The sequence below is a fragment of the Heteronotia binoei genome, chromosome 17 (genome assembly GCF_032191835.1).
Source record: "Heteronotia binoei isolate CCM8104 ecotype False Entrance Well chromosome 17, APGP_CSIRO_Hbin_v1, whole genome shotgun sequence".
Lineage (NCBI taxonomy): Eukaryota > Metazoa > Chordata > Lepidosauria > Squamata > Gekkonidae > Heteronotia > Heteronotia binoei.
This window is the reverse complement of record NC_083239.1, coordinates 45,335,748-45,359,687: the sequence shown is the minus strand read 5'-3', so window position 1 is coordinate 45,359,687 and position 23,940 is coordinate 45,335,748. Positions and strand designations below refer to the sequence as shown.

The 23,940-nt window shown below is 51.3% G+C and overlaps 1 protein-coding gene across 1 annotated transcript in view; it reads left to right on the top strand.

Moving 5' to 3' along the window:
• The window catches only part of LIPE (lipase E, hormone sensitive type), a 57,246-nt gene that overhangs the window by 15,753 nt on the left and 17,553 nt on the right, over positions 1 to 23,940 (top strand). The window contains exons 2-7 of the mRNA XM_060258204.1: positions 5,124 to 5,656; positions 10,836 to 10,926; positions 13,021 to 13,166; positions 15,289 to 15,474; positions 17,005 to 17,299; positions 19,447 to 19,674. Of these exons, the coding sequence (XP_060114187.1) occupies positions 5,124 to 5,656; positions 10,836 to 10,926; positions 13,021 to 13,166; positions 15,289 to 15,474; positions 17,005 to 17,299; positions 19,447 to 19,674 (1,479 nt within the window). The remainder of the gene's footprint in view (positions 1 to 5,123; positions 5,657 to 10,835; positions 10,927 to 13,020; positions 13,167 to 15,288; positions 15,475 to 17,004; positions 17,300 to 19,446; positions 19,675 to 23,940) is intronic.

Here is a 23,940-nt window from a genome sequence, read left to right as displayed (position 1 = left end):
CAGTAGCTCTGGAAAGAAGAGAGGCTTGGCTCAGTAGCTCTGCTGTGTGATTGAGAGAGCCTGGCAAAGCAAGCTATCCCTTTCTCCCCAAGGGGGGAGAGTCTCAGCCAATGGAGAAAATAGAGGCTTTGCTTTTGTAGCTCCTATGTGATCGAGCAAGTCTTGCAAAGCAAGCTGTTATACAGAAGGAAGCAAGAGAGAGGGAGAAGGAAGCAGATGACAGCATGTACCTCGGAGGCCCGATTCGGCCCCTGGGCTGCATGTTTGACACCCCTGCTCTAAACATTACACAGCACTGCCTAATTTGTGGCAAGAGTGCTCTTCTGGCCAGCATCTCCTAGTATAGCCCTCCTTCGGCTCTCTGTGCAGAGGCGAATATTCTGCAGTGCCCCCTGGGCTCTTATTTACTTCCCAATGAACTCTGGGGAGTCTTTGGGGCCAGAGAGAACGGGGCGAACTTTCCCTTCCTGAAAAGAGGCAGTCCCATTCCTTGGCACTCCTTCTGGCAAACACAGTCACGAGGTTCCCATCAGCAGCAGTGGCTGGCTGCCACGTCGAGGGAAGAGTCGTGCTTGCCTCGTTTTCGCAGCTGGTGCCAATCGCTCAGTTCTTCCATTCTGGGACCGGCCAAGTCTTGGCAGCATTGGACCAAAAAGATGAAACATAACAGAGCGGAGCCTGGGATGGAGGGGAGTGCTGTCTGCTTTGTTCTGCTTATTCTTTCGATCACGTGTCTTAGAGAATCTGGGAACAAACCAGACGGTGGAAGTTTGCTCCCTTTTTTGTGAAAACAGGGGAGAAATCTCATAACCCTCGTGGGTCTTGCAAAGGAAGGAGCTGAATGTTCAGACAGATACCTGGGTGGGGGGAGCAAATTTGGGGAGGGGGGTGGTCTGTTGAGCGGGAAGGCTCCTCCCCTCACTTAGTTTCCACCCATAATCCTTCTCGGCCGCTCTTGGCGCCCCTTTCTGTTATTCCTGCCTCCAATTCTCTTTCCAAATTCCTTCCCATTTCCGTCGCTTGTTCCCTTCAAGTGATAGCGCCCCTCACCCCAAATCTTACGTCTCCTCTCACCCCAGCACAGGGCGGCAACTGGAACACAGATTTCTCACAACACGCATGCATGCCCACCTGCCTACGTTATTCCATCATGGCGGAATTTGCATCAGATGCTCCAGAGCTGGGGTAGCCAAACTGCAGCTCGGGAGCCACGTGTGACACTCTCACACAGATTGTGTGGCTGCCAAAGCTCCCACCGCTCCGTTGTCTGGCTTGGAGAATGCATTTAAAGTTGCTGTGCTCCCACCTCTCCCTCCCCCATATATTTGCCTTCCTTCCCGTCCTGCGGCTCTCCAACATCTGACGTTCGTGTCTTGTGGCTCTCAAACATCTGATGTTTATTCTGGGTGTGGCTCTTACGTTAAGGAAGTTTAGCCACCCCTGCTCCAGAGGAAAAGAAGACGACTGCAGATTTATACCCTGCCTTTCTCTCTGAATCAGACACTCAGAGTGGCTCACAATCTCCCATATCTTCTCCCTCCACAACAGACACCCTGTGAGGTGGGTGGGGCTGAGAGAGCTCTGACAGAAGCTGCCCTTTCAAGGACATCTCCTGCGATAGCTATGGCTAACCCAAGGCCATTCCAGCAGCTGCAAGTGGAGGAGTGGGGGATCAAACCTGGTTCTCCCAGATACGACTCCATGCACTTAACCATCACACCAGACTGGCTCTCTAGTCCTTAGAGAGACTGAATTCTAGTCCTTAGAGAGCAACAAAAAAATTTGGGGGGGGGGGGTGAGTTTTTAAAGCTCATCCCTCTCCCCCCAAAAAACCTTGTTGCTGTCTAAGGTGCTCAGGCCTGATTTTGGGCAGGAGCTCACAGGGGTGGAGCTCCCAAACCTCTGAATTTTATTGTGCTTTTTCTTACCCCCCTCCCTCCCCCCAATACTTGCTTCTGGCCTCCGTTGTTCAAACCCCCGTGGGAATGTTACTGAACTTTAAGATATGACAAACTTTCTAATATTTTCCCCCATAAAAAAAAAATAGGGAAAATAACCAAATAGGGGAGGGACGGTGGCTCAGTGGGAGAGCATCTGCTTGGGAAGCAGAAGGTCCCAGGTTCAATCCCTGGCATCTCCAAAAAGGGTCCAGGCAAGTAGGCATGAAAATCCTCAGCTTGAGACCCTGGAGAGCCGCTGCCAGTCTGAGAAGACAATACTGACTTTGATGGACCGAGGGTCTGATTCAGTATAAGGCAGCTTCATATGTTCAACCAAAACCTATCAAGCAGACAGATGGAAATATTCCTCATGCCACTGTGGCCATGTAAAGGTAAAGGTGCAAGCACCAGTCGTTTCCGACTCTGGGGTGATGTTGCTTTCACAACGTTTTCGCGGCAGACTTTTTAAGGGGTGGTTTGCCATTGCCTTCCCCAGTCATCTACGCTTTCCCCCCAGCAAGCTGGGGACTCATTTTACCGACCTCGGAAGGGTGGAAGGCTGAGTCAACCTGGAGCCGGCTCCCTGAACCCAGCTTTCGCTGGGATCGAACTCAGGTCGTGAACAGAGGGCTCCAACTGCAGTACTGCAGCTTTACCACTCTGCGCCATGAGGCTCTTACTGTGGCCGTGTAGGAGAAAGTAATTTTTAAAAGTACATTGGGAGTCAGGTTTTATTCTGACAGTTCTAATTCAAGAAGCATTTGAAGGTAGATGCTGAGCTGATACAATTTAGTACACCTTCCGGTGATGTCAGGGGTGTGGGACATAAGCGAATGAGTTATCCAAGAGTTGTGCTGGTGAGCTCCGGTACCCTTTTTTCTATTAAACAATCCCAAAAGTGCTCCTGGGCTGGAATGCAGCTTGACTGCCAACTGACACATCTATCATGAGGAAAGCTCTACCCAGCCCATTGGCCCCTATTCCTATCCAGAGGAAAAGTCTTAATGCAGACCGTGGCCAATAAGCCTTCTCCATTCCCCAGCCCCTGCTCTCTCTGTTAGGAATAAAACCGGAACATTCTGACCCCTGGAGGCCAAATCTCTCCCCCCTAGCACAGGCGGGCGGTACCTCCTCCGAGGCGGAGCTGAGCAATCCACTTCCCCAGTCAGTCTTTTAAGCCGGCCCCAGTTGTCATACAGCATCGAGGGAAGCTGCCCGGAACCGAGGATGGGTTAGTACACTTCACTGGCCCTGAGCCTCTCTTTCTTTGCTGGTCCCAGAAGTTTGGGGAGGGGGTGTTGCCTCCGGGCTCAACAGGAGCTAGGAAGACCGGATGATGAAGAGGGGGGAGAGATCTTGTACCCCCCCCCGGGGGCACTTGGGGGGAGATCTTGTGTTTGCGTTCAGCCTGCTTGGTGGTCTTAGGGAGATCTTGTCTCTGCTTCCAACCCACTTGGTGGTCTTCTCTCAGCCTCCCACGCAGCCTAGGGATGAAAACGCTGGTCCAGCACTGGCCCGCCCCACAGGGCTGTTGGAAGGATTGCTAGGGCAACGGGTGTGGACGTTTGAGAGATTCTGTAGAAAGGTTTGTGGCTCTGAATGAGCAAAATGCCTGTCACTGTGCATGAATCTTCTTTTTTTAAATTAAAGAGATTTTAAAAGGAGATTTTTTAAAAAACATAAAAATTTTTTTTAAAAAAACATAAAAATGTTTTTTGGATATAATATAGAAATTGAACAATGGGAACATATGCAGAGGAAGAGCCTCAAATTTCCGTTGTTCCAGTCTTAAAGAGAATTTTTATAAAATGATGTACAGACGGTACATGTCACCAGAGAAAATAGTTAAAACGTATAAAACATCTGGAACTTAGGTTGGAAATGCGAGCAAAATTAAGGGATTTTAAAACTCATTTGTGAGTATATCTGTATGTTTATTTATTTCATTTGTGCCCCACCTTTGTCCCCGATGGGGAGTGACAGCAGCTTACATCATTCTCCTTTATTTTACCCTCACAACAACCCTGTGAGGTAGGTGAGGCTAAATATGTGCGGCTAGCCTCACGTCACCCAGTGTGGCAGAGTGGGGATTCGAACCTGGCTCTTCCAGAACCAATACTTGGTGGGGAGGGACTCCGTTCTGCAAATCGCTGTAAGAGAGAGAGTTAGGGTGTCACGGTGGTGAATGTCGACAGGCATTTTGCAAATCGCTGTAAGAGAGAGAGTTAGGGTGTCACGGTGGTGAATGTCGACAGGCATTTTTGCAGGAGAAAAAGCCCTCCGAGGTAAAGGCTCTGCTCTTTTTCCCAGTTGAGCAGTCAACCCTGTTGCTATCTGCGCATCCCTATCCTGCATTATGGCGGTTGGTCACGCTAGAGTGTGACAGGATGTCAAGGACCCGGCTTATATAAATACGGATTTCGTTATAAGCCAGGGAGCAGTTGTGGCTCAGTGGAAGAGCCTCCGCTTTGCTTGCAAAAGGTCCCAGGTTCAATCCCCGGCATCGCCAGTTAAGGATCAGGTAGTAGGTTATATGAGAGATCTTCAACTGAGACCCACGAGAGCTGCTGCTGGTCCGAGCAGGCAATACCGACTTCGATGGGCTAAAGGTCTGATTCGGTATAAGGTAGTGCCATGTGTTTGTGCGTCCCCAACACAATGCCCATGGGCACCATAGCACCCACCAATACCTTTGCTAGTGCCCGTTATGCTTTTTTTAGAAAGTGGGTGGGACTTTTACCCAGCAGAATTTCTGATTGGCCACCAGAGATCTGAATGGATGTGCAGGTTTAAAAAAAAACAAAAACCCAAAACTTTGTTTTGGAAGCAGTTGCTGCCGCACCGCAAGGATCTTCACTGTGTGACCGAAGCTAAGCAGGGGCGGCAACCATTTTAGAGCTGGCTCCGCCTCCTGCAGCAGCCATTTTGCAAGCAGCCATTTTGACGGCTGCGCCCGCTGCGTTGTGTCAGGATTCCAAAGGTGCCTGCAAGCTGAAAAAGGTTGGGGATCCCTGTAACAAGCCACGCCTGCTATGTTCCGGGGACTTCCAGCCTGTGCAGATGGAGGCAGTAAAATCAGGGATTATCGAATGCCCCACCAGGATGAGGCTTAAGGGACTGAGCACTGGCCGTTTTCATGTAGAGGAGTTTTTCCTGCCCCTAACTCAGTCCCTCCCTTTGCAGGCCCCCCTCAGGCGGCCATCATGGATTCCCGGCCCCTGTTCCAGACCCTGCACTCCCTGGTGGAGGACAACGCCGCCTTCTTCCGGGACAGCGCCACGGAGACGAGCCAGCGCTTCGTGGCGGCCTTCACGGCCATCCGGGAGCACGCCCGGTTCCTGGAGCCGATCCTCGGCCACTTTGCCACCGTCTACCACATCTTCGACCTGGACGAGTACACGCCGGCCAACGGCTACCGGAGCCTGGCCCAGACGGTGCGCTGCTGCCTGGCCCACATCGTGCACAAGAGCCGCTACGTGGCCGCCAACCGCAGCAGCATCTTCTTCCGCAGCAAGCACAACTGCGCCGAGCTGGAGGCCTACTGCACCGCCCTGACCCAACTGCGGGCCCTGGTCTACCTGGCCCAGCGCCTGCTGACCCACAACCGCCCCGGCTGCCTCTTCCACCACGAGGAAGGGGGACTCTCCGAGCAGTTCCTGCAGGAGTACATCACCATGAGCAAGGGGTGTTTCTACGGCCGCTGCATGGGCTTCCAGGTAAGGGGGGATGATGGCAGGGGGACCGTGGCGGGCCCTTATGCTCCTCGTCCAGAATTACTTCCGTGTACGGTTGCCAACTCCCCCAGTCCGGGTAGGGGTTCGCTCGCTTTTGCAGGCTGCTCCCTGCTGCCGGCGGGGGAAACCCCAGTCACAAATGCTCCCCAGAGCAGCACAGTGATGTCACCCGGAAGTGATGTCATCGCGCCACCCTGGGGTGGAATTCTAGCAGGAGCTCCTTTGCATATTAGGCTGCACCGCCCTGATGTAGCCAATCCTCTAAGAGCTTACAAAAAAAGAGCCTTGTAAGCTGTTGGAGGATTGGCTACATCAGGGGTGTGCGGCCTAATATGCAAAGGAGCTTCCGCTAGAATTCCACCCCTGACGCCACCGATGTCACACTGTGATGCTCTAGTTTTGGGCAAAACTTTATGGTAAAATCGGGCTCAAACCATAGAGTTTTGTTCAAAAACTAGAGCGTCACTTGCATGCAGGACAAGCTCCCCAAAAGGATGCTCTTGAGAGCCATTTTGGTGTAGTGGTTAAGTGTGCGGACTCTTATCTGGGAGAACTGGGTTTGATTCCCCACTCCTCCACTTGCACCTGCTGGAATGGCCCTGGGTCCGCCATAGCTCTCGCAGGAGTTGTCCTTGAAAGGGCAGCTGTTGTGAGAACCCTCTCAGCCCCACCCACCTCACAGGATTTATACCCTGCCCTTCACCACCTGAAGGCATCTGAGTGGCTCACAATCTCCTTTCCCTTCCCCTCCCCACAACAGACATCCTGTGAGGTAGGTGGGGCTGAGAGAGCTCTGACAGAAACCGCTCTTGAGCGGAACAGCTCTGAAAGAACTGTGACTGGCCCAAGGTCACCCAGCTGGCTGCATGTGGAGGAATCAAACCCAGTTCTCCAGGTTAGAGTCCACCGCCCTTAACCACTACACCACAGCTGGCTGCATTATATTTATAGGAATGATGTATAAAAACAACACTGTGATATGGCTATACTTATACAATTCTTAATGATGTATATTTATTAAAAGTCAGAATATAACAATAAACTCTGTGAGGTAGGTGGGGCCGAGAGAGCTCTGAGAGAACTGCTCTTGAGCAGAACAGCTCTGTGAGAGTTACGACTGACCCAAAGTCACTCAGCAGGTGCATGTGGAGGATCGGGGAATCAAACCCGGTTCTCCCAGATAAGAATCCCCGCACTGAACCACCACACCAAACTGGCTCACTGGAAAAGAAAGGCAGATCCCTTTTCCTTCCTGTGCTCCTTGCCGGGAGAGGCATGCAAATGCGGCACGGTCGGTGCCGGTCTCTGTCGGCCGTGCGATTCCCCCCCTCCCACCTGAAAGCAGAGCTATCTGGATGCCTTCCGAAAGAGGAGGTGTCGGCAACACGCGTGCCTGGCAGGGGCCTCTGCAGCGGCAAGCCGAGCTTGGCTTTCCCCTTCCCCACCTTCCGCTGGCAGGCTGTGGCCTTGGCGACGTGACCCTGAGTTGGCGTGATGTGCTGTCAGGTCCCCTTCAAATCTCTCCCTCCGAGGTTCTTCCCGGCCGCCATCCGGCCGGCTTGGACAGGAGCCCTGCAGCTAAGTCAGGCTGTCAGCTGCAGAGCCCTCAGCACCGTCCAGAATCTTTGCTGGCAGGAACATGCCAAAGCGATTTTGTGGAGCAGTGACAGGAGGCATGCGTTGTCCTCTGTCACGCTCTTTCCAGCAGCCAAGACCTTCAGTACTAACCCATCCTCCTCTATCTGTTTTGACACACCCCACTGCCTTGGCCCGGGTCATCTGGAACTCGTTCCAAAATAGGGTTGCCAATCTCCAAGTGGTAAATTAGTGCATCGAGAGAGGTCACGTTAAGGATACAAACAAAACAACCAAAAAGCCAAAAGGAGAGCCAGTTTGGTGTAGTGGTTAAGTGTGCGAACTGTTATCTGGGAGAACCGGGTTTGATTCCCCACTCCTCACTTGCAGCTGCTGGAATGGCCTTGGGTCAGCCATAGCTCTGGCAGAGGTTGTCCTTGAAAGGGCAGACTCTTATCTGGGAGAACTGGGTTTGATTCCCCACTCCTCCATTTGCACTTGCTGGAATGGCCTTGGGTCAGCCATAGCTCTGGCAGAGGTTGTCCTTGAAAGGGCAGCTGCTGTGAGAGCCCTCTCCAGCCCCACCCACCTCACAGGGTGTCTGTTGTGGGGGAGGAAGGGAAAGGAGATTGTAGGCCGCTCTGAGACCCTTCGGAGTGGAGGGCGGGATATAAATCCAATATCTTCTTCTTCTTCTTCTTCTTCTTCTTCAAAAAGGTTATAGTGACCAAATAACTAAGTCTATTCATTGATATTGGAAACGGTCCATTGGAAACTTAAATATACAGTTCCCAAACTTAATATACAATTCCCAAACAATACAATTCCAACAAAGCAGCCCCAACGTGCAGGGAGTCAACTTGGTCACTCCTGCTTTGATTTCTCTTCTAGCATTGGGTGTTCTACGGATCACGTTCTCACAGAAGGTGCAATGCTCTGAATAGATCCCAGTAGGCGGCCGTTTTGGTCTGAAGCAATAGAACAAAGCGGTAGACAAGAGCACCTTTAAGACCAGCTAAGTTTTTTTTATTGCTCTGAATAGTTCTAGTGCTCTGAATAGTTCTGCCAACACCTCACAGGGTGCAGTGCTCTAAATCAGGGGTGTCAAACTGTTATGAGGGCCGGATCTGACATAAATGAGACCTTGTTGGGCCGAGCCACGTCGGGTTGGGCCAGGCCATGTCTGTACCTATTTAAGATTAGGTAGCAGACGTATACATTTTATAAAGAACGCAGACAAACAGAAATATATATATTTTAAAACTTAAAACATTAGCACTCATTGGTCTTAAAGATGCTTTCTTTGTATTTCTCCCATAGGATCCAGGGAACTGGGCAAAGGAAGCTCTGGCTCTTTCCTTCCTTCCTTCCCCAGGGGACTGGGGGGGGGAGGAGCCTCAGCCAATAGAAGGAAGGGAAGGGAATCACCGGAAACAATGTAACTTTCACAAAACAGTGTACAGATATATTTAGTGCAAACAGAATTGAACAAAAAGAACAGAACACTGAGTATACAGTATGAATAATGTCCTCGCAAAGTCTTGCCACAGTCTGAAAGTCGGCCTCTTCTGATAGACACAGGGGTGGGCAAAATCCTTTGAACTCAGTGTTCAACTCCAAATGGCACGGAGGAAGTAAGGCAGAATCGCTTATTGCAGGACTCGCGATTTCGACAGAATATATTTCATCAGCCTCCTTCTCTCTGGGCAGCACCTGTAGAAGAGCATGCGTTAATCCATGTGTAAAGAACATTTAGTTAAGGCTCTGCATAATGTTGAGAGAAGGAGGCTGATGAAGTATATTCTGTCAAAATCGCGAGGAGTCCTGCAATAAGCGATTCCTCCTTACTTCCTCCATGCCATTTGGAGTTCAACGCTGAGTTCAAAGGATTTTGCCCACCTCTGTGTCTATCAGAAGAAGCCGACTTTCAGGCTTTGGAAAGACTTTGTGGGGACATTATTCATACTGTATACTCAGTGTTCTGTTCTTTTTGTTGAATTCAGTTTGCACTAAATATATTTGTGCACTGTTTTGTGAAAATTACATTGTTTCCGGTGATTCCCTTTTGTTATCCATTGAGTACACCGGTTTCAGTTGTGTTTAACAATAGAAAGAAGAGAGACTTGGCTCAGTAATTCTGCTGTGCAATTGAGAGAGCCTGGCAAAGCAAGCTGTGATGTAGAAGGAAGCAGGAGAGAGGGAGAAGGAAGCAGATGATAGCTAGTTGCTCGGGGGCCTGATAGGAGCCCTCCGGGGGCCTAATTCAGCCCCTGAACTGCATGTTTGAAACCCCTGCTCTAAATGGTTCTGCAACAATGTTTCTATTTTCCTTCAGAATTTCCAATGGATAAATGGGACAAAAAGGTCTCCAAAATAATTTCTAACCGGCGCTTCACTCTGGGATGGCTCAAGGCCTTGAGGTGTTGCAGAGTTATTCAGAACATTGTACCTTTTGTAAGAATGTGATGTATGGCGCACCCAATGCTAGAAGAGAAATCGAAGCAGGGGTAACCAAGTTGACTCCCTGCACGTCGGGACTCCTTTGTTGGAATTGTATTGTTTGGGAAATGTATATTTAAGTTTCCTATGGACTGTTTCAATGTCAATGAATATACTTAGTTATTTGGTCACTATCATCGCTTTGGTTGTTTTGTCTGCATCCTTAAAGTGGTAACTGGAGATCTCCTGGGATTATAACAGGCAACAGAGGTCAGTTCCCCTGGAGAAAACGGCCCCTTTGGAAGGTGGAGTCTACGGCAGCGTCCCTAGGGTTGCCAGGTGCAGGCTGGGAAATACCTGGAAAGTTTGGGGGTGGAGCCTGAAGAGGGCAGGGTTTGCGGAGGGGAGGGGCTTCAATGGGGCAGAATGCCAGAGAGCCCACCTTCCAAAGCACCCGTTTCCTCCAGGGCAACTGAGATCTTGTTGTAACTACCATGGTTTATTCTAGGATGCTAATTCTGAAGGAAATAAAGAGGTTGCAGAGAGCATTTTGCCTGCCAAATCCAGAAGGCTTTCGTTATCTGTTTAGAGAAAAAGCTAAGGACTGGCTTGCCCCCAATACACACAGTGAATACACATCCACACACACACACAGCCACACACACGAGACCGATAACTTTGGAGTACTCCCGAGGAAGACTTTGACGAAATGAGCCTGCATCCGGGTGGTCATTGGATGGACTTTTCTTTGTAATATCGTAAAGCTGAACTACTTTATAATGTGACAAAAAGATTTGTAAAATTCTTGAGAGGAGTTTGACGAAATGCATTAACCAGCATATCACAGTGTTTGTCGTATCTCTGCCGTGAACCATGATCCCGTGTTGTCGTTTTTACCACCTGGAGGTCGGCAGCCCTCATTATACCCCATTGAAGCCCCTCCCTTCCCCAAGCCCCACCCCCATCAGACTCCACCCCCAGAATCTCCGGGTATTTCTCAATCGGGAGCAGGCCACCCTATTCCCAAAAGACCCTTCCGGATTAACTCTGCTGACAGCTCCAGCTCGGAACGAACCACCGGGGGGTGGGGGAGTGGAAGGGAGGCATGCCTTTCCTCTAACATTCCCTTCTCGTCCTTTTGCCTCAGTTCGCCCCCTCCATCAGGCCCTTCCTGCAGACCATCGCCATCAGCCTCATCTCCTTTGGAGAAAACTACAAACGGCACGTGTCCGGCCTCAGTGAGTATGGGGCTCCGGGAACCGCTCCGGGCCATTCACGAACGCTGCCCTTCCAGCAATGCTGCATGTGCGCCACAAGGCTTGTCCCTCTACAACCTGTTGGTCTTTCCCTTCCCATCAGGCATTGCACCCAAAGGTTTGCTTCCAGCCGGGAATGACCATCTGCTCTGTTGCAGTAGTGAGCCTCAACCCCTTTGTGCATGCCCAGTAGAAACCACTTTGTTGTATGTCCTTGCTGTATGCAAGGTATCCTACACCTCACTGAAAGAACAGTGGACTGAACGTGCAAGACTGTGAAGTGGGATATTTTGTTTCTTTCAGTATCTGTGTGCAATCTGGATGAAAGAATTCATTACAGACTGTTTTGTTATGATTTTGGTTTATGAGTCAATAGCAGACTCTTAACCTTCTAAAAGTGCCTATGTGCACTCTGATTTATTTTTCTGCAGACTGTTTGAATTCATTTTAGTGCAGACTGTTTGGCATCAGAGGTTATGTCCAAGTGCCTGTGTGCACTCTTGTGTTTCGTATTGCAGTCTGTTTAAAGGTAGAAGCCTTGGAATATTAAAGTGCCTTTTGTGCACATTTATATTGCTCATCTTCGATTATTCAGGAGCAGAGTCTACTCAGAAGTAGAGGCCAAAATGGTTTTCCCTAGTACATATATATGTTTTGATAGTATCGTTTCACCCTGACGTTTTTTCTGTTATAGTCTTGCTTAAATTCAGGGAGCCCCCCCCTTTTTTTCCTCTATAGTATGCAAGATACGTTCCTCTTAAAGTGACCCAGTGAGGTTTGCTATCTAGTTGCAGGCAGTTTCTTTGACCTCGCAGTGACGTGCTTCGCACCCACTCACCCACCCCTGCCTTCTCCTTCTCTGCACTGCAGAGCAGGGAGGGATAATACCATGATGGACTGCTACACTCTAACTTGGATGGGCCAGGCTAGCCCAATCTCATCAGATCTCAGAAGCTAGGCAGGGTCAGCCCTGATTAGTATTTGGATAGGAGCCCAGCAAGGCAGTCCAGGACGGCTACACAGAACCAGACAATGGCAAACCACCTCTGTTCCTCTCCGCTCTGACTTGGGTGGCCCAGGCTAGCCCCATCTCACCAGATCTGATGCCTTGGGAGGGACCTGTGCCTTAGGATTGGAACACTTTCCCTATGAAGAAAAGGTTAAAACGCTTGGGGCTCTTTAGCTTTGGAGAAACGTCGACTGCGGGGTGACATGATAGAGGTTTACAAGATTAGGCATGGGATAGAAAAGGTAGAGAAAGAAGGACTTTTCTCCCTTTATCACAATATGAGAACTCGTGGGCACTCCATGAAATTGCTGAGCAGTCGGGTTAGAGCGGATAAAAGGAAGTACTTCACCCAAAGGATGATTAACACGTGGAATTCACTGCCACAGGAGGTGGTGGCAGCTACAAGCACAGCCAGCTTCAAGAGGGGATTGCATAGACATATGGAACAGAGGTCCATCTGTGGCTATTAGTCACAGGGTATAGATGGAACTCTCTGTCTGGGGCAATGATGCTATGTATTCTTGGTGCTTTGGAGGGGGGGGCACAGTGGGAGGGCTTCTAGCCCCACTGGTGGACCTCCTGATGGCACTTGGGTTGTTTTGGCCACTGTGTGACACAGAGTGTTGGACTGTATGGGCCATTGGCCTGATCCAACATGGCTTCTCTTATATTCTTATCTTAGAAGCTAAGCAGGGTCGGCCCTGGTTAGTGCTTGGATGGGGTCCACTAAGGAAGCCCAGGGTTGCTACGCAGAGGCAGGCAATGGCAAACCACCTCTGAAAATGTCTCAGCTTAGATGACCCAGACATGCCTGATCTCATCCGATCTCAGAAGCTAAGCCAAGTCAGCCCTGGTTCGTACTTGGATGAGGGACCACCCAGGAAATCCAGGGTTGCTATGCAGAAGCAATAGCCAGCAGCGCTGAAAACCCCTATAGGGTCCCCATAAGTCAGTGGCGACTTGACGGCACTTTCCAGCATCGCCATGGGGGGTTGCTCCTCTCTTGAATCTGAAAGCAGAGACTTCCCTGATTGTCTCCCGCCTCTTCCTCTCCCCCCTCTACGCAGGCGTGGCGGCCGGCTCGCTTTTCACCAGCGGCAAGTTTGCCATCGACCCCGAGCTGCGAGGGACGGAGTTTGAGCGCATCACGCAAAACCTGGACGTGCACTTCTGGAAGAGCTTCTGGAATCTCACCGAGATGGAGCTGTTGGCTGTGAGTAGTCCCGTCCGTGGGGAAGCCGTGAGCAGTCGAGACGGTCTAGCAAAGAGGATCTCGACGGGGGCGGGGGCGGGGCTACGTGCGACTGTTGGGGGAGGGAGACTAGAACCAGAGGTGTCGGACATGAGCATGGGAGAGAAGAGGAACTGGGGTAGAAAAAACGAAGAAGGAAGAACAAAGCAACCGTGCCTGTAAACCACAAAACAAGTACACTTGCAAACTGGTCGATCTCATATCATTTCAAGCCATTCCATTGTGCTTGGAAGCCGTATAAAATTACAAAAGCATCAGTGAATCCTAATCTCAAGAAATTATTGGGGATTATTGCAAGGAATTATTGGGAATTGTTACTATATAGAAGTGACAGCAGCTATTTTGAACAACTGAGAGTGCATTTCTTGAGATTAGGATTCCCTGATGCTTTTGTAATTTTATATGGCTTTCAAGCACAATGGAAGGGATTGAAACGGTGTGCAGTCGACCGGTTTGCAAGTGCACTTATTTTGTAGTTTACAGGCACAGTTGTTTTCGTTCTTCCTCGCTTCACTGTGTTATCCTGTTGTTTCTGTGGGGTAGAGATAAAGACAGAGGGGGTGGTGACGAGGCACCCACGCCGGAACAAGAAGGGAGGGGCATTCCAAATTGAAGTAGGTGCTGTGTGCCCAGTCCCCAGGGAAGCGGTGGCTCGCTTGCTGATGCCTTGGGGTGGGACCTGTGCCTTAGGGATTCCTCGCAGGGAACGGTGCCCTGGCTAGTTCAGAAGCCGTGGATTGGGACTCCTTCTGCAGGAGGCCACGAGGCAAGAGGATGGCTAGAGTGAACTGGGAAAGAACATAAGAGAAGCCATGTTGGATCAGGCCAATGGCCCATCCAGTCCAACACTCTGTGTCACATAAGAGAAGCCATGTTGGATCAGGCCAAAGGCCCATCCAGTCCAACACTCTGTGTCACATAAGAACATAAGAGAAGCCCTGTTGGATCAGGCCAATGGCCCATCCAGTCCAACGCTCTGTGTCACATAAGAACATAAGAGAAGCCATGTTGGATTGGGCCAATGGCCCATCCAGTCCAACACTCTGTGTCACATAAGAACATAAGAGAAGCCCTGTTGGATCAGGCCAATGGCCCATCCAGTCCAACGCTCTGTGTCACATAAGAACATAAGAGAAGCCATGTTGGATCAGGCCAATGGCCCATCCAGTCTAACACTCTGAGTCACATAAGAACATAAGAGAAGCCATGTTGGATCAGGCCAAGGGCCCATCCAGTCTACCACTGTGTCACACAGTGGCCAAAAAACCCCAAGTGCCATCAGGAGGTCCACCAGTGTGGCCAGGACACCCAAAGCCCTCCCACTGAGGTCCATCAGTGGCTATTAGCCACAGCTTATTGTTGGAACTCTCTGTCTTGGGCAGTGATGCTCTGTATTCTTGGTGCTCGGGAGGGGGGGCACAGTGGGAGGGCTTCTAGTGTCTTGGCCCCACTGATGGACCTCCTGATGGTGCCTGGGTTTTTTGGCCACCGTGTGACACAGAGTGTTGGATTGGATGGGCCATTGGCCCGATCCAACATGGCTTCTCTTATGTTCAAAGGCAGTTTGCTGTTGCCTGTCTCTGTGTCATAACCCTGGTCTTTTGAGAGGTCTTCCTTCCAAACAGTGACCAAAGCCAACCCTCCTTTCAAGATCTGGTCAGATTAGCCTGGGCCATCCAGGTCAAGGCGAGAGACAAAGAGAGGTGGTTTGCCCTCGCCAGCCTCTGCATAGAGCCCCTGGTATTCCCTGATGGTTTCCTATCCAAGTAGGAAAGATCTGGCTAGCTTGGGTGATCCAGGGTAGGGCACTGCTGTATCTACACAGACACACACGCCTCTAGATACACACACACACATTGGCCTTGCTAAGCAACAGCTAAAATAAAAAAAAAACCTGACCAAGAAACAAGATGCATTTCCACGGATGGACAATTTTTTTGTGGGCGGGTGTTGGGATGGGAGAACGTAAAACGGAGGTGCTCATTGCAAGGCAGGTCCCGAGAAACTCAGTAAGTTTCTAAGTGGGGAGGTTCGGGAAGCCATTGCTCCAGCAGGTCACATGCCATCTGTGCCCTCCTTGCAGTCCCTGGCCAGCATGACCTCCTCACAGGTCCGGGTCTCCCGGGCGCTGTCGGTGCCGCCCGTCTCTTTCGATCTGCCGCTGGCCGCCGACCCCAAGCTGTCCGTCACCATCACGCCTCCGGTGGCCCACAGCGGACCCGGATCCATCCAGATGAGGCTGATCTCCTACGAGCTGCGCGAGGGACAGGTAAGAGGCTGCCTTGAGACTGGCTGAGATTTCCCTATGCAGGCCCTTCAGCAGGGAGTCCCTGACGTGGTGCCTGTGGGCACTGTGGCACTTGCCGACACCTTCCAGTTTGGTGCAGTGGTGAAGTGCATGAATTCTTACCTGGGAGAACCGGGTTTGATCCCCTGCTCCTCCACTTGCAGCTGCTGGAATGCCCTTGGGTCAGCCATAGTTCTGGCAGAGGTTGTCCTTGAAAGGGCAGCTTCTGTCAGAACCCTCTCAGCCCCACCCATCTCAAAGGGTGTCTGTGGTGGGGGAGGAAGGTAAAGGTGATTGCAACCGCTCTGAGATTCAGAGTATAGGGCAGGATATAAATCCAATATCATCATCTTCTTTCTTTCTCCTATCTCCTCCTCCTCCTCCCCCCCCCCAGGGCTTTTTTTGTAGCAGGAGCTCCTTTGCATATTCGACCACACACCCCTGATGTAGCCAATCCTCCAAGAACTTACAGGGCTCTTTGTACAGGTCCTACTGTCAGCTCCAGGTGGATTGGCTACATCAGAGGGGTGTGTCCTAATATGCAAAGAAGTCCCTGCTACAAAAAAAAGGCCCTCGTTGTCCACCGTGTGTTTTTTAGAAAGCAAGTGGGGCTTTTGCCCAGCAGGGCTTCTGATCGGCCGCTGGAGACCCAACTGGCTTTGCAGGCTGCAATAACGTTTCAGTGGCAGCTGCCCCCACAGCGTGTGCTTTATTCTCTCTTGCTCCTCTTTCCCTGATATATGCATTTCATGAAAACATTTATGGCTCCATCGTTAGCCTCCTTCCTTGGTAACATCGTAAAACAACAACGGGGAAACCCCTCGACCCTGATGCATTTCGACCTGAGGTCAAACAAGCATATACACAGACAGGCTCATGGTACAAAATATAATAAATCGACGCTGGACCAAAAAGAAAGTAGTTTAATAAAGTGACGAAGGCTTAAAGATCTCATTGAGGCCTCTCCTAACGCAGCTGGTCAAGGGCATACGTGTTGCATCACGTATCTTATTGTATGCCGGAATGGTCCAGAAATAGCTTTTGATGTGTGCCATGTGTTTTTCCATATGCGGCTCCCCACCTGCTGGCAGCACAATTCCCGCAATGAGATTATTTGTCTAGAGAGCTCAGAGGGCCCCGGGGGACTGGCACTACCGGGAGACGCAGATGGGTGCCAGCTGGCTCCCTTGGCATCTCACTTTGGTGTAGAGCCAGTTTGGTGTCGTGGTTAAGTGTGCGGACGCTTATCTGGGAGAACCAGGTTTGATTCCCCACTCCTCCACTTGCACCTGCTGGAATGGCCTTGGGTCAGCCATAGCTCTGGCAGAGGTTGTCCTTGAAAGGGCAGCTGCTGTGAGAGCCCTCTCCAGCCCCACCCACCTCACAGGGTGTCTGTTGTGAGGGGAGAAGACATAGGAGATTGTAAGCCGCTCTGAGTCTCTGATTCAGGGAGAAGGGCGGGATATAAATCTGCAATTCTTCTTCTTCTTTGTTCCTTTTTCCCGCCTCCAGGACAGCGAGGAGTTGGCCAGCCTGGTGCGTCCCGAGGGAACCCTGGCCCTGGAGCTGCGCTGGAAGACCAAACCGCTGCCCCGTTCGCCGTGCCTGGTGGTGCACATCCACGGCGGGGGCTTCGTGGCCCAGACCTCCAAGTCGCACGAGCCGTACCTGAAAGCCTGGGCCCAGGAGCTGGACGCCCCCATCCTCTCCATCGACTACTCCCTGGCGCCTGAAGCCCCCTTCCCGCGGGCCCTGGAGGAGTGCTTCTACGCCTACTGCTGGGCCCTCAAGAACTGTCACCTTCTAGGTGAGAGGTGGGTGGGAGATGGTGCCAGGGTTTGGGTTCTGGCCCCCCGCTGACGAGGAGCACTCCTACTGAAGGGCCGCGGCTCAATGAATGGCATCTGCTTGGTACGCGGAAGGTCCCCGGTTCAGTCCCCTGCACTTCCAGTTAAAAGGTCCGGGCAATAGATAATGGGAAGGTCCTCAGCTGCATTTCACGGCTGTCTTTCGTATTCCCCCTCAGTCTTCATCCTGAGACATGAAGTGGGGCTGTGGCTCAGTGGCAGAGCATCTGCTTAGTACGCGGAAGGTCCCAGGTTCAGTCCCCTGCATTTCCAGTTAAAAGGACCAGGCAATAGATAATGTGAAGGTCCTCAGCTGCATTTCACCGCTGTCTTTTGTATTCTCCCTCAGTCTTCAGCCTGAGACCCTGGAGGGCCACTGCAAACTGAAAGCCAGTTTGGTGTAGCGGTTAAATGCACAGGCTCTAATCTGGGAGAGCCGGGTTTGATTCCCCACTCCTCCAGGTGAAGCTGCTGGGTCAGCCATAACTCAGAGTTTTCCTCCAGAGCAGTTCTCTCAGAGCTCTCTCAACCCCACCTACCTCACAGGGTGTTTGTTGTGGGGAGAGGAAGGGAAGGAGATTGTAAGCAGTTCTGAGAGTCCGAGTGAAGGGCAGAGTGTAAATGCAGTCTACACCTCCTTCTTCTCCTTCCTCTTCTTCTTCCTCCTCCTCCTATTTCCTCTTCTTTCTCCTCCTCCTCCTTCTACTTCTTCTCCTTCCTCCTATTTCTTCTCCTTCCTCCTCCTCCTTCTATTTCTTCTCCTTCCTCCTCTTCCTTCTTCTACTTCCTCTCCTTCCTCCTCCTCCTCCTTCTTCTACTTCTTCTCCTTCCTTCTCCTCCTTCTTCTACTTCCTCTCCTTTCTCCTCCTCCTATTTCTTCTCCTTCCTCCTCCTTCTACTTCTTCTTCTCCTTCCTCCTCCTTCTCCTTCCTCCTCCTTCTACTTCCTCTCCCTCCTCCTCCTCCTTCTTTTACTTCTTCTCCTTCCTCCTCCTCCTTCTGCTTCCTCTCCTTCTTCCTCCTCCTCTTCCATTTCATGGCTCTCTTTCATATCTCCCTCAGTCCTCAGCCTGAGATCCTGGAGAGCCATTTCCAGTCTCAGTAGACTGACTTTGAATCAGTATAAGGCAGCTTCATGTGTCCATTTGTAAGAGAGGGGCTGTGGTTCAGCGGCAGAGCATCTGCTTGGCATGCAGAAGGTCCCCGGTTCAATCCCCGGCATCTCCAGTTACAAAGATTAGATACAACATGATGTGAAAGACCACTGCCTGAGACCTCATAGAGCCGCTGCCAATCAGAGTAGACGATACTGACCTTGGCGGACAGTTGGTCTGATTCAGTATAAGCAGCTGTACATGTGTTCGTATGTATAAGAGCATAAGAAGAAGCCTGCTAGATCAGACCAATGGGCCTTGAAGGCCAGCATCCTGTGTTGCACAGTTCCTCTGGAGGGCCAACAACCAGGCAGAAAGGCCAAGGCCTTGCCTCTTAGCTCTGGGATTCAGAGGTTTGGTGCCTCTGGAGGTTCCCCTCAGCCACCATGGCTAGTAGCCACTGCTAGACTTCTCCTCCATGGATCTCTCCAATCCCTTTTTCAAGCTGTTTCTTCCTGCAGCCTTCCCTGCATCCTCTGGCAGCGAATCCCACATTGGAGTCAGTCTCTGCGTAAAGCAGGATTTCCTTTTGTCCACCCTGAACCTACCGCCCATCAGCTTCATTGGAGGCCCTCAAATTCTGGCATTTTGGGAAAGGGAGAAAAAAAAATTCTCTTTATCAACTCTCTCCACCCCAGGCATGGTTTCATAAACTTCTATCATTCCACACACCCCTCAGTCGCCTCTTTTCTAAACTGAAAAGTCCCTGCCTCCTCAGCCTTCCCTCATGTACTTGCAATAATAACAGGGCTTTTTCTTATAGCAGGAGCTCCTTTGCATATTAGACCACACAACCCTGATGTAGCCAATCCTCCTGGAGCTTACAGGGCTCTTAGTACTGGACCTACTGTAAGCTCCAGGAGGATTGGCTACATCAGGGGTGTGTCGCCTAATATGCAAAGGAGGTCCTGCTGCAAAAAAAGCCCTGAATAATAACGTATGCGTTCTGCGCAGGCTCCACGGCAGAGAGGGTGTGCCTGGCGGGAGACAGTGCCGGCGGGAACCTGTGCATCACCGTCTCCATGCGAGCAGCCGCCTTCGGGATCAAGATGCCGGACGGGATCATGGCAGCCTACCCGGTCACCCTCATGCAAGCCTTGGCCTCCCCCTCTCGCCTCCTGACCTTGCTCGATCCACTCCTGCCCCTCAGCGTCTTATGCAAGTGCCTCAGCGCCTACGCAGGTGAGTGCCCCTCGTGGAGGCGAGAGGAAGGGACAGGATGCAGGGCTCACAGAGGGCTTCAGGAGAGGGGGACAGAGCCAGGTTTGATTCCCCATTCCTCCACTTGCAGCTGCTGGAATGGCCTTGGGTCAGCCATAGCTCTGGCAGAGGTTGTCCTTGAAAGGGCAGACTCTTATCTGGGAGAACCGGGTTTGATTCCCCACTCCTCCACTTGCAGCTGCTGGAATGGCCTTGGGTCAGCCATAGCTCTGGCAGAGGTTGTCTTTGAAAGGGCAGACTCTTATCTGGGAGAACCGGGTTTTATTCCCCACTCCTCCACTTGCACCTGCTGGATTGGCCTTGGGTCAGCCATAGCTCTGGCAGAGGTTGTCCTTGAAAGGGCAGACTCTTATCTGGGAGAACCAGGTTTGATTCCCCACTCCTCCACTTGCACCTGCTGGAATGGCCTTGGGTCAGCCATAGCTCTGGCAGAGGCTGTCCTTGAAAGGGCAGACTCTTATCTGGGAGAACCGGGCTTGATTCCTCACTCCTCCACTTGCACCTGCTGGAATGGCCTTGCGTCAGCCATAGCTCTGGCAGGAGTTCTCCTTGACAGGGCAGACTCTTATCTGGGAGAACTGGGTTTGATTCCCCACTCCTCCACTTGCAGCTGCTGGGTCAGCCATAGCTCTTGTAGGTGTTGTCCTTGAAAGGGCAGCTTCTGGGAGAGCCCTCTCAGCCCCACCCACCTCACAGGGTATCTGTTGTGGGGGGAGAAGATATAGGAGATTGTAAGCCGCTCTGAGTCTCTTGATTCAGAGAGAACGACCCTTGGCACTTACCGTGAGGGGTCCTTCTCCTAAGAGGACAGGAGGACATCTTGGGGGTGTTTCCCACCGTCCAATCAGGGAGGCAGGAATCTTAAAAAACTTCCCCTTCCTGTGGATGTGGGAACCACCCTCCTTCCAGTTCGGGTGACTCCGAGAAGCAGTAAAGAACTCTTGCAACCATCGCTGCTATGAAAAAAAGGTGAGCTAACTGGTGGTCGGTACAAAAACTTGGCATGAGCCTCCCAAACCGACTGAAATAAACTCGTATAGAAACTGAGAAAAAACATGTAAACTACAGGTAGCCTGTGTTAAAGAGTAATCAACAGCTGTAGGTGAGACTACAGGAGAAGAAGTTAGATCCAGATACATAGATGCTGCCCAGGGTAGGACGATAGAAGAAGGGGAGGGCAAGATGTCCTCCTGTCCTCTTAGGAGAAGGACCCCTCACGGTAAGTGCCAAGGGTCGTTCTCCCTAAGAGGCGGAGGACATCTTGGGTGCTCCCATAGCAGTATGTCATACAGGGTGGGATCGTCCTACTCAGGCAGCACGTGTTGCAGGATTCGTCTGCCAAAGTTGCGTCCGCCGACACATATGCGTTCAACTTATAGTGTCGGATGAAAGTGGAGATAGATGCCCACGTAGCTGCCTTGCACACCTCCTCTATGGAGGCATTCCTGTTGAAGGCAGCATTGGTGGCCGCACTCCTGGTTGAGTGTGCAGTGATCCCTGGTGGTACTTGAAGGTTTAACGCCTTATACGCCTCCGATATACACTGCTTGATGGCGTAGCTAATTGCTGATTTGGACATCTTCTGTCCCAGTCTAGGAGCCGCTATATTAATGAACATGAAGTCTAATTTTCGGATAGATTCAGTTTTGTAAGATAGACCTTAATTGCTCTTTGCACGTCTAAGGTATGCCATGTGCGCTCCTTGGGATGCTTGGGATCCGGACAGAAGGATGGTAAGTTGATCTCTTGACTCTGATGGAATCTAGAAGAGACCTTCGGTTGGAAGATAGGGTCCGGATAGAGGACCACCTTGTCCTTGTGGAACACACACACAGTTCCCTCTTAACCGATAAGGCCCCGATCTCTGAAACTCTTCTGGCCGATGTTATTGCCACCAGAAAGATGGTCCTCATACGCATGAACTTTAGGAATACAGAACTTAAGGGCTCGAAAGGAGGACCTGTTAGGGCCGAGAGTACCAGGTTCAATCTCCAGGTAGGAAACCGATGTACTTGTGGTGGAGAACTCATGGAGGCTCCTCTAAGGAAGCGTCGAATATGGGGGTGAGATGAGAGGTCCACGCCGTCCACCTGCTGGAGAACTGAGGATAAGGCTGCCACCTGACGTTTGAGGGTAGCTGGCTTCAATCCAGAATGGAGACCGTCCTGAAGGAACTGTAGGATCTTGGGGACAGAAGGATGCAACGGGTCCACGGCTTTTCTCCGACACCATCTGTGGAAGGCTTTCCAGGACATGTCGTAGATCCGCGTTGTGGAGCTTTTTCTGGATGCTAGGATGGTGATCGTCACGTCGCTTGCATAACCAAGATCTAGGAGAGAGCGCCATTCAACCTCCAAGCGGTCAACCTCAGCCAGTCTGTATGAGGATGCCACACCGGGCCCTGTAACAGCATGTCTGGACAGATTGGTAAGTGAAGCGGCTCCGCTACTGACATCTGTTGGATTGATGAGAACCAGTGACATCGCGGCCACCAGGAAGCAACCAGAATGACGTCGGCCCTTAGCAGCCTGATCCTTCTGAGCAACCTCGGAATGATCGGGATTGGGGGAAAGGCGTATAGAAGGCCTTGCGGCCAGGGAGAAGTTAATGCGTCCGTGGCCTCCGCTTGGTAGTGGTAGTACCTCGTGTAGAATCGAGGAAGCTGGTGGTTCTGAGAAGACGCAAAGAGGTCCAACACCGGCAGGCCGAAGTGTTAAGAAAAGCTTCTTGTTGGGAGACCACTCTCCCGATTGAATGCTCTCCCGGCTGAGCCAGTCCGCCTTGATATTGCAAGTCCCCTTGATATGCTCCGCCCTTATGGACTTTAGATGTCTCTCCGCCCATTTGAACAGTTTCACGGCCTCCTTGCGAAGGGAAGTCGATCTGGACCCCCCTTGATTGTTTAAATAGGCCTTGGCAGCGATATTGTCCGTTCGCACGGAGTTCCAGAAGGTTGATGGGAAGACTCGCCTCCTCGGGTGTCCACTGGCCCTGGGTAGGTATCTCGTTGAGGGTCGCCCCCCAACCTGAAAGTCTGGCGTCCGAAAGGAGCTGTATTTCCTTCTCTACGAGGAACGTTCTCCCCTGACGCAGGTTGTGGTCCTTCGTCCACCACAGGAGACTCTCCTTGACCTTCTTGGGAACAGACAACGACATAGGGCGCTTCTCCATGATCTGGATCTGATAAGGGCGCAAAAACATCTGAAGTTGTCTGGTGTGAAAAGCGACCCCATTGAAGCGCCTCCAGATTTGAGACTAGAAGACCCATAAGTCGTGCCAGGGTCTGGAGAGATGACAATGGTTCCCGCACTAACTGGAGCACCAATGCCTTGGTCCTCAGTATCTTGTCTTCTGGGAGGAAAACAGAATTCATCCTTGTGTCGATGACCATACTCAGATGTTGTAGCCTCTGGGACGGTTGTAAATGACTCTTGGGAATGTTGATTATGAACCCGTGTTGTTGAAGACAGGATATGGTGTGTATAACGTCCTGCTCCGCACTCTCCCTCGACGAGGATCTTATCAGCAGGTCATCGAGGAAGGGGTGCACATGTATCCCTCTCTGTCTGAGGATTGCAATCAGGTTCACCAACACCTTGGTGAACACCCGTGGTGCCGTCGCCAGGCTGAAGGGTAAGGCTCTGAATTGGTAGTGAGTCCCATTTACGCAAAAAAAACGAAGAAACTTGCGATGTGCTGGGAGGATTGGAATGTGCAGATATGCCTCTGTTAGGCCCAGAGAAGACATGTAGTCCTGATGGTGCAGGGACTCCGTTATAGATTTGATGGACTCCATCCTGAAGTGACGGAGGTTGATATGTCTGTTTAAAAAATTTCAGGTCTAGAATCGCTCTCCAGCCCCCGTTTTTCTTGGGCACCGTGAAGAAGATGGAATAGACGCCTTGACCTCTCTGCAATGGAGGAACAGGTTCTATCATTGCAATTTGCAGCAAATGTTGAATTGCTTTGAGGGTGATGCTTTTTTGTTCTGGGTTTGAGCGAAGAGGAGACACCAAGTAACGAACAGGAGGTGCCCTTTTGAATTCTATGGGGTAACCCCATGAAACAATTTCCAACGTCCAAGCATCGACCCTCGAGGCCGCCCACGCCTGCTGGAAGTGTAGTAGACGGCCCACCACTGGAATAGAATTCCAGTCATGCTTTGTTGGGCTTGGGGCCCTTCTCAAATTTGTCGGACCTATCGGGCTGATTCCTCTGGAATCGTGA